This window comes from Perissodus microlepis, chromosome 2, assembly GCF_051167445.1.
Source record: "Perissodus microlepis isolate ML-2025 ecotype Zambia chromosome 2, ASM5116744v1, whole genome shotgun sequence".
In the NCBI taxonomy this organism is placed as follows: domain Eukaryota; kingdom Metazoa; phylum Chordata; class Actinopteri; order Cichliformes; family Cichlidae; genus Perissodus; species Perissodus microlepis.
In genome coordinates this window covers 4,785,546-4,800,289 of record NC_140462.1, presented here as the reverse complement: position 1 = coordinate 4,800,289, position 14,744 = coordinate 4,785,546, and the positions used below count along the sequence as shown (strand labels likewise).

Genomic DNA, 14,744 nt, shown 5'->3' with positions numbered 1-14,744 from the left:
TTTACAAATGACAGGGGCTTTTCGACACTTTAATAGTAACTTCCTTTCTTTCTTTCTTTTTTCTTTTTTTCAACGCAGGATTAAAATTCACCTCACGAATTACCGGGAAACCAAAAAGAAAGAAAGAGAAACACCAGCATAGTGAGAATTGGTTTTGGCACAGACTCTTCTTCATACAGCGATTAATGAACCCAGTGTAGGTTAACTTTTAGCAATTTTAAAACCCAGCTGCGTGCCTCTCACTATTTTACGTGCAAGTCTAATGGCGTCTCAAGAGCATAGCCGCGATTAATCATTACATGTATTGGTACGTTTCATGTGTAGCTCAGGCTCAGCGTCGGGTTTCTCTGCAAGCACTCTGTGCAGTAGTTTGTTTTCCTACTTAGAGTTATATAAGCTTGCTTGTGTTTGTCGGTCTGATTCACACAGACAATCAGGTTAAGAACAAACCAGACTGCACAATCATTGATGTGTTTAAACCATATTAAAATAACAACTAAAAAGAATGGGGTGGTCAGTGGAGGCTCTGATAGGTAGTCACGCAGTGCTTTCAACTATTTATTTTTGGATAGCTTGTGATGACTCAGCACACGACAGGAGCTGGCGACTACAAATTAATTTTACCCAGTATATAGAAAAGGTCTGGATTGGGTTGTGGAAAGCTTCCTTTTTGGATTGCAGGAGGAGAAGAAGTTGGGCAGACCCTTTTTTAATGGGGTGACACAAGAGGGAGTGAGTGGCGCACACTCACATTCAGGGTGGGCACATGGGAAATGAGAAAATCCTATCAAAAATGTTGTGCTTTGCAAGACAAGACAAAAAAATTCTGTCCGGTTTTAATCAGAAATATGGTTTATCGTACTGAGTTGGCGAAATTAAAAAAAATCTGTGCACTCATCTTTTTTTTAGGTTCCTCTTTGCAGAGTGAAAGACTTAATGAACACTGTAAGAAAAACCCTGTAAAATTTAGAGTAAAAATATTGGCAGCAGGGTTGCCTGCCCTGTAGTTTTTGTAAACGTTTTTTTTACAGGATGATGCTGTATTTGTTTTACAGGACAATTATGTAAAAACCTAAAGATGCTGTTAAAATAAATATAATGAAAATGTTTGGTATTACTTGCTGAGCACATCAACTTTTATTAATTTAACCATAAACTAAATTCCTGATTTGCAAAATTATGATTCATGCTGAAAGCTGACCTTCTGTATCAGTGCCAACAGCTCCTCTTTAGTCACTTATGATTACATCAGCAACAATCAAGCTAACCTTAACCTTGTTAGCAGACAATGAGCGGTGATATAACATTACTTTCAAAAATGTCGAATTTAAAGCTGCTAAACACAAAGAGTGAAATATTAAAATAACAAATGAATTAACTAAGTCACTTACCACCACTAGAAATCCCTCCACGCATTGCTGAAAATTATCACGACTATTTTAAATCCCACAATGCATCTGTAAATATGGAATTTTACAGTATAGACTGTATCCAAGCTCCCAGAATGCATTGCTGTTTACAGAATATTACTGTATTTTTTTGAAATACTGTAAAATTATATTGTAAGGTTTTTATTTTTACAGCAATTTGTTTTCATTTCTCATATCATAAAAATCAAAATCATCAAATAAAGTTTTTTTTTTGTTTTTTTTTTTATAAATATGCTTACAAAGGTGCATTTATACCAAAAAGGTTCATTTCTACCCTTGTTTTCATTGACAGGGCCAGTTGAATTTATGCCCCCCTCAGTCACATCCCTGCTCCACAGTGGCAAGTTAACTTCGCCTATATCACATTATATTACACAAACATGCATTTAAAATTGATAACCAGCAGCAGATTTACTCATTAGACACCCAATATTGCTCATGTGGAAAATAATGCACCCAACCCACATCAGTTGTGTCTCTCTCTATTTTATTTTTTACTTCTATTTCCAAGATAAAGAAAAGATGATTTCACATTTTGCTAGAATAAAAACATTTGCCTTAAATGTCATTGCTTCAATTAATCAACATTAATAAGGTTTTCAATAGGACATATTGGAAGTGCAGTAGGATGTAATCAGACTGATAAGGGCAACAGCAAACCTGTTTATAAATGAGAAGTGGGAATGTGGGTGTGTGCAAAATTAAAAATGCATCTAGAAGAACAGCTGCTACATTCTCACTGACTTGCTTACTAAAGAAATCGTCAACATTGTCTAATTTGTTTTTGGGTTCAAACTGTCATTCTTAAGCTTAATTTACGATTAACGTGATAATGTTTCCCCTACACTTCTAAAGTCTCTGTGTGTGTCCAGCTCATCCGAACTTAGTCTCTCCTGCAGGCTGAGCTGGCCGACAGCACTTCCGCTCACATGGACTCAAACTCATCGATGCGTTGTTTAGTGTTGCCCTGACGAATCTGACGCAGGGTCTTGTATTTGTCACGGCCCGCCCTCACATTCTCAGCGTGGATCAGGTCATTGGGGGTCTTTTTGCTCTCGTCTACAGCTCGAGCCAGTTCGGTGCTCAGGAACTGGGGAAAAAAAAGAACACAAACACAAAGTGAATAAAATCCTCTTACCTGAAAGTACAAGACTATTCACAAGCCTTACCCCACTCCCCTAGACTCCCCCCTCAATCCCATCTAAAAAACACTCTATTGTGCCCAGTTATAAAGTCTATTTTTGTGTTGCGTTGTCTATGCAGCATCAATTCTCGTCACGTCTGTGAGATAGGGGCACAGACGGGATTTGCAACTTGAATAAAAACAAAAGAATGATAATGTACCGACCCACCAATGTTTAATTATGTAAAGTGCACTTAGCTCTGGTGAAACACAATTTGTGGCAGTAATTATGTGGCCCGTCTTTACAGCAGAGTCAAAACCTCCATACGAATGTGTCAACAAAATGTACAGAAGATTTAACAAACTAGTTTAAATGTTTGTGACAGCACAACAGGACAGCGGGAACTAAAGATGCGATTTTCAGACTGTAGGAAAGAACAATCAGCTGGTTGTCGGAGTAGGTAAGAGTTCACAACCCCAAACAAGATTGCAATGGTTATTTAAAATGAACATGACTGCTAGGTGAAGAGCAACAATCTACACTAGAGGATGAGGCTCACTGAGGATTGGCTTGATATCTATCGAAAAGCATGACTAAGAGAGAATTTGGGAGGGAAGGTGGAACATGGAAACGAGAAAAAAATGGCTGTGGTGGACAGGTATGCATTCGCTGCTGGAAAGGGACGGTTTGAGGTGTGGTCCCACTGTTAAATGTCAAATAAATAATCTCTAAAAATGTAACTCAGCCACTTACTACAAAGTATGTAACACCAATAAAAATTTAATAACAGATTAGAATTCGTTTTTTCACAAAGTTAATAGTTGGAGCTGGATCGGGTGGCCATGAAACCTCACTTAGTTATGCTGCCATGGGTGTAAGCTCTGGAGAGTTCCCATGATGCAATGAGTGTTTTTTCTTCACTCACCTTTTTTAACTCTCTGTGTGCTTTCACACCACTCTGCGTTTACTCATTAGTTATTATTAATCTCTGGCTCTCTTCCACATCTTGTCTTTGTGTTGTCCCCTAACCAACAACTTGCAGCTGCAGATGGCCCCGCCCCTCCCAGAGCCTGGTTCTGCTGGAGGTTTCTTCCTCTTTAAAGGGAGTTTTTCCTTCCCACTGTCGCCAGGAGTTGTACGATTGATGGTGTTTTCTCTATTTTCTGTATTATTGCAGGGTCTTGACCTCACAATATAAAATTGTGATTTGGGTCAATATAAATAAACCTGTATTTATTATATTATATTATATTCACCAAGTGGCACTTACAAGTTTGCAGTTTTTCTCAATCGCTTTCACACATTTCTTGAAACATGTTTGAAAATATTATAACTGATACACAAATTAGTTAAACTACAAAAGCCATAACTTGCTTAAAAGCTTATTTTCATGCTTCAGAATCTAAAGTTGTGTCAACAAATAGAGCAACAGGGCAAGTAACTTTAACATGACACCAAAGTGGTAAAACAATTGCTGATATTCTACGATAATGACAGTGTACTCCTATCCTTCCACTCTTGTCCTACACTGACATTGAGCGCTGTGTATCAAAGGAAATACTGATGGTTTGAGATGCATATGATTTTACATTGTGTTTTGTAAAGCAAAGGAGCACTTTGCATATAATGAGAGGAACAAAGTGTTTATTTTGGAGGCACACAATGCAATGGCCACTCAACATATTGCGATGCAGTAAAGAAAAAACATAAAAAAACAAAATAAAATGTGCAAAAAAAGTGGACAGAACAAAAACATTTAAACTATTGAGACTAAAAAGCAAATAAATAATAATCGGCACACTCTGTGCTACACTACAGCCGCTTGTTTCGGTCACAGAGTCCCAGTGACCTCACCTCTAAAGCTGTCCATTGCAAGGTTATAGTTGGTTAAGTAGAAACTAAAACTAGATGTGAAAAATATTTGAGGGACGTTAGAATGAAAATAAAAACTAACAGAAGTTATTTTGTAAAACTTGTAAAATTAACTAAAATAAAATAAATGTATGTATTCAAAAATGTATGATTTTATTGCTATATCTTGCCTCTGCCTCATGCTTTTATAAAATAATAACTACAAAAGCTAAAAGTAACACAAAACTAAACTAAAACTAAACATCCTGAAAGGTTGATTTTGTTCATCTGGACGTAGCGTTTTCAGAGGGAGAAACGTTTCATCACTCGTCCAAGTGACTTCTTCAGTCTCAGCTGACTGCAGGTTTCTCCAGCCTTATAAACAGTACATTTGCACAATGACTGAAACTAGCACCGAATGAATGAACAATGAGGTCAGTTCCTTGATTATTAATATGCAAACTGTCATGTCCATTGATAAACAACATCAGATCAAAGCTGATTGATCATTGCTCATAAGCTGCTAAAAGTGAACACCCTTAATGTTCCTGTACGTGTCAGGAGTATCGAAACGGCTGAGACACATTTTTTCTAAAAACAGCGTTTCCGTGGCTTTTAAACCCCAAAACCTGCTCCACCAAAAACTGTTCCAGCCCAAGGATCGGGTCCCCCGACACAAACAGAGTAACATAGTGTACGCTGTTAAGTGCCAGGAGGATTGCCAGGATTTATACATCGCGGAAACCAAACAACTTCTGGCGAAGCGGATGGCACAACACAGAAGAGCTACCTCGTCAGGCCAGGACTCTGCAGTCTATTTACACCTACAGGCCAGTGGACACTCTGAGCGTACACATCTTGGACAGGGAGGAACGCTGGCTTTAGCGCGGACTCAAGGAGGCCATTTATGTGAAAAGAGAAAGACCATGTCTGAATCGAGGAGGGGGCCTAAGGGTACATATTTCACCATTGTACAATGCTGTGATTGGAGCCATTCCCAAACTCTCTGTGAATGGATCTCATGGGTTTTGATCAGTGGGCTTTGATCAATGGTCATGACAATTTGCATATTAATAATCAAGGAACTGACCTCACAGCCCATCGTTCATTCAGTGGGCTGGTCACTCATTGTGCAAATGTACTGTTTATAAGATTGGGGAAACCTGCAATCAGCTGACTGAAGAAGTCACTTGCATGAGTGACGAAATGTTTCTCCCACTGAAAACACTACATCCAGATGAACACCACTAATCATTAACTGTGTGGAGAGGGTGGCAGACTTTCGCTTCTTGGGAGTTAATATAGAGGAGAACCCTTCCAGGAGTGTGAACACCTATGAGTTGCTGAAAAAGGCCCAGTACAGACTGCACTTCCTGAGAATTCTCAGAAGGAATTACATCAAACAGAAACTGCTGGTGTCCTTCTACAGAGCCTCCATCGAAAGCATACTAACCTACTGCATATGCACCTGGTACACTGGCTGCACAGTGGCTTAGAGAAAAGGACTCCAGAGGGTCATTAACACCGCCCAAAGGATCACTGGCTGCCCTCTCCCCACACTGGAAGACCTACACAGCACCTGCTGTCTTAAAAAAAGCCCAGAACATTACAAGAGATACTACTCACTACTCACTATGGCCACTCCCTGTTTGAACTGTTGCCCTCTGGCAGACGGTACAGAACAATCAATGTAAGGACAGACATGGATGATTGAGCATCCATCAAGCCTAAAACTAAACATTTTTAACCTGTAAAAGGTAACCTGAAACCCCCTGTGGAAACTAACTGAAACAAAACTGAACTAAAATAGAATGTCAAAAGGAAATTATAAAAACTAATTAAAAACTACTAAACTGTAATAACTGCTCACATGCAGTCTAACAGGAGGATGGCCACCTGCATGTCTCTGCGTCTTCACATGCGCTGTTGTCTTCCCCTTTCTTCACTGTCACACCCTTTTACTCCTCTTCCTTTTCTTTGGGCAATCTGTTTCCCTCCTAAAATCTTCATCTGAGCAGTCCGTGCATGGTCCCACACTGCGACCATGCTCTCTGTTGTGCATATGCTCTGTAAATATGTTTACTTTGGGGCAGATTTTGACTGTTCAGTAGGATTGCTCTGAATGTGATGTCTAACACTGTGTACATACACCATTACATAATACCAGCATATTTGAGAGTAAAGACATTAAACTGAGAAAAAGTACATAATCTATTTCGATCACAAAGGTTTATACAACCGACAGTTTTTCACCCTGTAAACAATTACGCTGAGTCTTTTACTTAAATGTGCTAAAATTTGCAAACGGTAACAAAGAATGAGAAATGCTTTAGGTTGTGCAGAGGACAAAGGGCTTTGAAAGACTTCAAATCCTGTTGTGTCAACAAGAAAAACTGTAACATTTGGATTTACTAATTAATGCAAAAGGTATTAGAATTGATTGCATATGTGTGTTTGTGTGAATTGTTCCCACATTGGTAGAATGGGCTCATTTTAATCCAGACTCATTTTGCAGGAACTGGCCATTTACTCATTGTCACATTAGTCTCAGCATTCAGCTTGAGTGGTTTCTAATTTACAGAATATTATTCAGAGAACCTAAAGCTTTTCAATTAAAAACAACAACAACAACAACAAAAATCGAGGGTATTTTGTGAATAATTTGTCCGCTCTCTTAAACAATCCATGACTGCTAACCTGTAGCTGAATAGGACCTCTGACCAGACTAGATGATGTGTTACTTGACAGACATTTGACTGTGTTCAGCTGACCTCACCTTTAGGTTTTTCTGTAGTCTCTGGTTCTTCTGGGCCTCTGTGACTCTTTCCTCCTCGCTGCGATCTCGGACCATCCCCGGAGAAGTCAGCTCAGCGCTCGCTTCTGCGCTGCTCTCATCCGTCTCATCGTGGTCGAGGATGTTAGAATGGACCGAATCCTGGATGTGGACACCCATGAGTTTAGTCTTCAGCTCTTCTTTTGTTTGCTCCAAATCAGCTTCTACCATCACTGCCTGTTAACAGACATGACTCGTACTGAAGTGCTGGGGTTGGATGTTACATTAAAAGTAACTGAATAATTGATGTAATTATTCACTATTATAATATCACTAACATGGGAGTCCCATTCTTAAAAAAGGCCTTGTGGAAGTACAATCACTGAAATAGCTGACCATGACATCTATTTATTATTTTGCTTGACATTTATGATTATTTTTATTAATGATATATAAGGGGGTAATGACTGATAATTGTTAATGCTTCAGATTCCCTCATCAAACACAAAACACTTGGACTATTTGACATCTATGTTGTTGTTTTTGCTACATTAAATCAACAAATAAATTAATACCTACACATCTAGTATAAATGATTTATAAACGGTATAAACTATAAATGATTTATACTGTAAATCATTTATGTTATAAACATAGCAACATATTTTTTAGTATTAAGGCATGGGTGCTATGTGATAGTAGACTATGTGGACTCACAGCTAGTTTAAAAGGTTTTTCATAGAAGCTCTTAGGTGATCAAAGAAGCCAGACCTTAGCAGAATAAATAAAGAACTATGATGATGTACAGTTTATGGTTTGGATTATCTGTTTCATGTTTTCGTGTTTCATGCAATTACATTATAGTATTTGCAGTATAGCATTTATAGCTAGATAGAGAAATAGATAGATATACTGTATATGATAACGCAGTGACGTGGGCAACACTGTATTTGTCTTTTGTACTCAGGTCTGTTGACAGATATGTGTGTAAGCTTGAAGCCCTTCTTGATTTCTCTCATGATTCTTTGATTTACCCTCACCCTTTTCTGCCATCTTTTCACCTCTTCATCCTTTTTCTTCTTTGCATCTTCCAGCTGAGAGATCTTAGAAGTAAGGTCTGCCAGCTCAGTGGCCTATACAACAATGGTTAGGAATGGACAGAGAGTTAAGAGCCCTCCTGGTATTAGGTCATTGTGCTCTTTTAGTGCAATTTGTAGGAGAGAACGTATGCTTGCATGCACTTTGCATTTAACTGAAATTGAAATTAAAAATCAGATTTTATAAAACAATCTCTTTCCTAGCTTCACCGATTGAATCAGTATGTAGGTTCGTCAATATATGATTCTGACTGAAAATGAATGAAAGGCAGCTGTGTGCAGTTGTACCAGGTTTTCCTGATTTTTGATCTGGGTCTCAGAGTGGTGCAGCAGGGCTGCTTTAGCCTCTACTGCAGCTCTGCGGTCTTTGTCCAGGCGCTCAGCCTCCTCCAGAGCAATTTTTCTTTCCTTCTCTAACTCAAGCGCCCTACGAGTTTGCTCCTCCAGCTCTGAAACAAGCGTGCACGTTCACACAGACACATCCAACACACATCCGTCCCAGCACACCCAAACATGCCCGTTTAAGCTTTACAATCACAAAATATAAAATGTTTAAATTCGCACAGCCGTTCTTCAGTGTTTTGTTTTTTTAACAGAAAAATAAAACCAAAGTTAAGAAATATTTGCATTCAGAAAGTCGTCAGACCATCTTGAGCTCGCTTTGTCTGTTCCTCAATCTGTCTCAATCTCTCCATCAGCTCCATGGTCTCCCGAGCAATCTTCTCTGTTTCCTTCTCAGCATTTTCTCGCTTTTTTTTCTCACTCTCGAGCAGAGCCCTGACAGGAGAATTGTGCATAAATACACATCCAAAGAAAAAAAACATCATCTCCTGACAGTCCTTTCTTAAAGCAGAGAGAACACACTGTAAACTGTAAAAATAAACTTTCATTATTCACTCCCCGCCCCCCCCCCCCCCCCAACACCACCACCATCACCACCACCACTTTCTTACCTCTCCATTTGTCGCTTGCTCTTCTCCTCACGAGCTTGGGCCTTCATCTGCTGCACCTCGATGGTGTCGGGCTTGCGTCTGCGCATGTACAGGTCATGATTCCCCATGCACAATGCCAGGATGCGTTTGTTGATGCGAAGACGAGGTACATAGAAGACAAAGTCCTATACCAAACAGAACGCAGCAATCGTTGAATGTCCAAGGATCGGTTTGTGATAGGCCCCTAGCACATCAAATTCATTTTACCATCAAGGATGGGTTTAAATATTCAAAAAGGATAGTTTTGTTTTTGAGGAAACCATTAGTTTGTCTAAACTCTTGGGCACTTTCCAAGTCTCTGCATGCAGTCAGAAGGCAAATTGGACTGAGGGTCTAAACTCATGTTTGTAAATGAGATCAAGCAGAAGCTCATTACACTACTTGCTGTAATTTATGCGTTTGCAAATTTTTTATTTTGGCAGTAATAAAAATATGGGATTTGCTCACACCTCCTGTTTACAGTCACAGCGAATTATCATGAAAAAAGCCTATGTTTGAATACTAACAGATTATGTACCCTCACTGGTACACAAGGAAAGACTATTTAATACCGTCCATGAGCATCTATGAAGTGAGTTACGATAAGCACACCATCAAGCTGAACAGAGAGGTTGTTGCCAGATTTTAGTTTAGCTTCATGGAAGGCGATGTTGCCACCGTTAACGATACCGTTTCGCATACCGGAGCTTTCCTGTCGATGGGCTTGATGACAAATTTCTTGTCGTTGAAGGAAATATTTCTGATCTCACTCCAGGGAAAGCCAATCTTTGGAGTCAGCCTGCAAAAAAAATGGTGTATGGTTTTTCATTATACTGTGTTGTACAGGAAATGTAACAGATGTTAGCATGTTGAAAATACAAAACAGACGGAAACTGATTGCCTGCTGATAGGAGCTCTGTGACTTTAGCACTAACATCAGCATGCAAATATCTTCACAATCACTTTAACATATTAGCATGATAGAATTTGATAATCAAACAAGAACCAAAATACATGGTAGAGGCTTTTTCAGGCACTTGATTATATGGATAGAAAAATCGACAAAAAGTAGCTCATTTCATTCAAATGAAGAAAAAAAAAATGGTGTCTCTAGAATAAAGAAAAGTCATCTGGCCACCATGAATGCCAGTGGTTGTGATGGACCAGTGAACAGAAAGATTAACAGACTGTGACGTATGTAAATGTCTCAGAGGCATTCATGAATTATGACTCACTTGTCCTTTTTGTCATAGATGTTAAGCCCCAGTGCGTCCACCCCTAACCACAGCTCTGAGCCTTTCTTGTTCTTGATGTTGAAATAGTTGACCCCATACATCTCCAGATCCTGTGCTATCTTCAGGTACTCTAACATTGCATCTTCTCTGTGTGGAAGAAAGTATCATTATGAACAAAACACCAGAGTGCAAAAAAAGTGTATTCAAACCTTTTGTTTTGTTTTGTTTTTTTTGCAGTAAAACTGTAGTACCTGAGTATCCCTTTATGCTCTTTATGCCACACCTGGATTCTTTCCTCCCACTGACTCTTGTTCAGCTTGTGCTGCTCCAAAACCCTGGTTCAGTCAGTAGAGTAGGTATGCCAGTTAGAGTTAAGGTCGCAGAAACTCGAAATTAAGGTGAACTCTGGCTAATGCTAATATTCACAGGATGTTCTACCTCTGTGGCAGCAGCTTCTCTTTTGCGAGATATCCCGGTACGTGATAATCGTCCCTGTAGTCTCCGAGCTTGACCTGAACAGCGTATGAGGCCAAGAGCACCGCAGTCTCAGGTGGACAGTATATATCATCATTTAGGATGCTCTCCTTTACCTAAAATAGAGAACAAAAACTCACGAATAACCCATTTCATAGTAGGACAAGGATGGCAGTATTAATGTGTAAATACACAGAGAGAAATCCTGTGTATTCTTGTCTTTAACTAGTGCACCTGAATGCACACTTTCCAAGGCAAGCACTCTCTTATGGAAACAATGCAAAACCTGTTGTTTCTTTTAACTGAAATTTGTATTATTCCTATTGTTTTTTTTTTTAATCTAAATGCAAATATTCCTTATGTTTCAGTAAATATGCCATTTGCAATAAACTGACAGGTGTGAGTCGTCTTAATGGAAAAAACAAATGGTTCCACATGAATTAGAATGACTAGGAATGCTAGTCCGTGGCTCAGGGGGTTGGGAAGCGCATCTGTAACCGGAAGGTCGCCGGTTCGATCCCCGGGCTTTCTGTCCTGGTCGTTGTGTAGACACAAGACACTCTACCTACTGGTGTTGGCCAGAGGGGCCGATGGAACAAAATGCCAGCCTCGCTTCTGTCAGTCTGCCCCAGGGCACCTGTGGCTACAACTGTAGCTTGTAACCAGTGTGTGAATGCGAGAGTGAATGAATAGTGGCATTGTAAAGCCATTATTATCATTGCAACCTTCCTTTCAAAAGCCGGGGTTTTTGTAAATGTACTCATCTCCAACCTGCAGAAAAAAGAGCCGCTGAGTTGCCTCTTGGATCAGCTCTTCGGCGACGTCCTCGGGGTAAAACTTGGCCCTGAACTTGATCAACAAAGGGTTGTCCCGCTTCACATCTTGAGCAGTCACCTGATTTATTTATTTATTTTACAAGCAGAGGGATGAATAAGTAGCTAATAATTAGCCTCACAATATGACACAGTGGAAAAAATTTACATCTCGTTCACCTCACCCTCTTGTTCAGCTTGAGCCAGGTGGAGAAGCCTTTGCTGTCCTTATACTGAAGCCCAAAGAACCACGTCTCCCTCAGCCCGATTGTCTTCACTATCTAAATACATGAAGGAACACAATCAAAGTCGTGCTTTTGCAAGTCAGATGATGTCTTTGACTGTACTTGCACGGCATACCTGGTCAAAAAGCTGTTTGCCAGTTGTGCTGGGCAGGATGGCAAACTCCAGCTCTGCATCCATGGTTGTAACTCGGACATTTATCTGCCAGAGAAAAACACTCTCACTGAGATACAGGGGGAAATGCTCCCTGCTGTGCATTCATCTGCGTCACTGGAGAAGCATCAAGGAGCATGGAGAGCAACTGGGTGGAAAAAAAAGAGCACTACAAAATCTGTACTAACATTGTTCGTTAAAAAAATGCTAAATGCTAAATTTCTTTTACAGCAAAAAAAAAAAAAAGAGAGTGTTCCTTACATTCTTCTGTTCAACCAGGAGCATCCAATCGCAAGAGGTTGGTGGGGACTACAATCAAAAAATGAAGCCCACAGTGTATTTTAGACTTAACTTGCAACATGTTGGGTTTTTTCCATGATGCATTAGTAGTATTTATAATGATGGGTCAAAGCAGCGACACCATATGTACAGCACATATTTTTTGCAGTTGTTGATATTGACCAGGGGTGTCAAACATGTAGTTTGGGGGCCAATAAAGATTCCACTCTGGTCCACTAGCTGACTTTGGAAAATGTGAAGGAGTGCATACATTTTAAATCTTAACTGTATTTTCAGACGTTTTATATTTTTCCTCCTGATAAAGACATCCCTCATGTTACACTAAAGTAGTTAAACAACAGTTTTTTCACTATCTACTATTGAAATGTCAGTTTTTTCCAAATTTGTCAACAGTAAAAGCAACATTTTCTGTGACTTGAATTTTCTGCTTTATAATTACAGCACAGTCCGGCCAATGAGCTGCTAGATGCTTTTCTGTAATTTTGCACATGTATTTCTCACAATTTAAGCACAAAGAGCTGACAAATTTCTCTCACTTACTATAGCAGCGTTTCTTTATCATGTAGCAAACAAAGATAACTCAGTGATTAAATGTGTAGTTAAACTTTAGACTGACAGAAAGGGGAGTTTCACTCTTCCAGGCCAATCAAAGTGGGGTGTATGTGGCCTACAATCTAAAATGTAAGTTTGACATCCCTGGCATAGATTGACTTGTAAAATAGCCAAAAAAACAAAAAAACACCAACGTGGGGGGAAAATTGTTTGCTCTATTCCCCGTAAGGCTTTTTAAAGCTTTATTAAGCTTCCATTAGAACCTGATTTAATTATGACAGAAACAATAACAATGTCGCACAGCTGATAGTCTCACCGAACACACTGTTTCAGTGAATAGGCTACACATGAAAGAAAGAACAGAAAGCTCAACTTTGCAACTGTTTTGTTTGTATAGAGAAAAAAACGGAAACAATAAGCTTCGATATATGCAGGAACACAAATGCAAATAATCAGAAACACCTTTTTAATATCACAGCTTGATAAGAGCTGCACTAAAAATACCTCTAAGAATCTTGTAGCTTTTACAGATGAGGTCCAATTGCCATACTTAAACCACTTATGTAGCGCAGTATAATAAAAATATAGAAAGATAATAAAAGTCAGATTACTTACAGTTGACATTTGTATTCTGTTTTAACCTATAGCCAAAACACTTCTTCAGAGAGGTGCTTGTAGTTGCCTTTTTGCTGCCGAGTCATATGAAACTGCTTGCAATACCTGCAAGGATTATACTGAATGAGAATGGGCCATTGTATTATTCCCAAGTACTTTTCATTTAGTTAATCCAGTGGCAGCCCTGGCCCACAGGTTTTAAAGTGGCAGCCTTCACCCACTGTCTACGCTTTTCTTCACAAATCATTGAGGTTTTGACCTTGTATCACTCGCAGTATCTCAAAGAGGCATGATGTGCGTCCGCCAAACTTGTCTGTAGACGGATACAAATCACCAGTAACTAACCACAGGCCATTATTTCTCAGTATCAGTGAATGCGGCAGTGCATTCCTCTAATCTATTAATCCTCTCAGAAATGTTCAACGCATATGTTGTTATGACATACAGTTTAAAAAGGGAAGAGTGTTTGTTTTTTACTTCACCTGGAAGTAAACTGCAATAAGCCCCCCCCCCCCCCCCCAAAAAAAAGTTATATTAAATATTTCTTGTTTATGCACTCCATAGACTCTAAGATCATAAATTGTCAAAAGTACATTTTTCTCAGCTTTACAAACACACAACCGAGTATGAGTTAGAAACATCTAAACTTGTGAAGTGAAAAAGTTATGTTTCTGCAGTATTTAAACACCAGCAGTGTGTTTTTAAGTAATTCTATGGCACTGATCCCTCTAACCCCCTTGTGCACGTTGTCAGAAGTCACTGATTTGCATCCCTTTTGCTGAAGCAGTGTTCAGATTACACTCGGGGGGATTCATCAGAGTGTACTCATCAGAGCCTTGTTAAAGGAAATGAGTAGGTATAATATATATATAACAAGAGAAGTCTGGGACTGCATACCTCCTCCAAGACTGAAAATTTCCTTCATAACATGAGTTGAGTCTCCCAGATCCAAAAGGATATCTCGATCTGGATTAGTTTGTGGTATTTCTTGAAGACATCATGATAATGTCTCCCATTCCCCCCCCTTATTTCCATAACTAAAACCTTCTCTCAAATTAGAACAGGCAGCTCAAACTAATCACACAACCTCCTTGGCTAAGGTAAATTTGGTTGT

The 14,744-nt window shown here is 39.3% G+C and overlaps 1 protein-coding gene across 2 annotated transcripts; it reads right to left on the bottom strand.

Moving 5' to 3' along the window:
- Positions 1–1,840: 1,840 nt before the first annotated feature.
- LOC146392090 (moesin a-like) lies at positions 1,841–12,211 on the bottom strand. 2 transcript variants are annotated; one of them, XM_084941380.1, is made up of 13 exons: positions 12,128–12,211; positions 11,953–12,048; positions 11,727–11,849; positions 10,920–11,071; positions 10,733–10,816; positions 10,482–10,628; positions 9,949–10,045; positions 9,229–9,392; positions 8,922–9,052; positions 8,564–8,724; positions 8,219–8,311; positions 7,182–7,415; positions 1,841–2,520 (listed from the first exon to the last, which is right to left on the bottom strand). In XM_084941380.1, exons 1-13 carry the CDS (start codon positions 12,188–12,190, stop codon positions 2,356–2,358), a joined length of 1,710 nt encoding a protein of 569 aa, XP_084797506.1. In that variant the 5' UTR covers positions 12,191–12,211; the 3' UTR covers positions 1,841–2,355. The 2 variants fall into 2 exon arrangements, with proteins under 2 accessions (XP_084797506.1, XP_084797497.1); XM_084941371.1 differs by having other exon boundaries at positions 7,182–7,340; positions 12,128–12,205.
- Positions 12,212–14,744: the final 2,533 nt, after the last annotated feature.

Excerpts from the sequence above, each read along its gene's own strand:
- LOC146392090 (XM_084941380.1), bottom strand. The coding sequence starts at position 12,190 with ATGGATGCAGAGCTGGAGTTTGCCATCCTGCCCAGCACAACTGGCAAA. Across the intron at positions 11,072-11,726 it reads AGCGGCTCTTTTTTCTGCAG|GTAAAGGAGAGCATCCTAAA; the intron begins GTTGGAGATGAG and ends TCTCTATTTTAG. Across the intron at positions 10,046-10,481 it reads ATCTATGACAAAAAGGACAA|GCTGACTCCAAAGATTGGCT; the intron begins GTGAGTCATAAT and ends TTTTTTTTGCAG.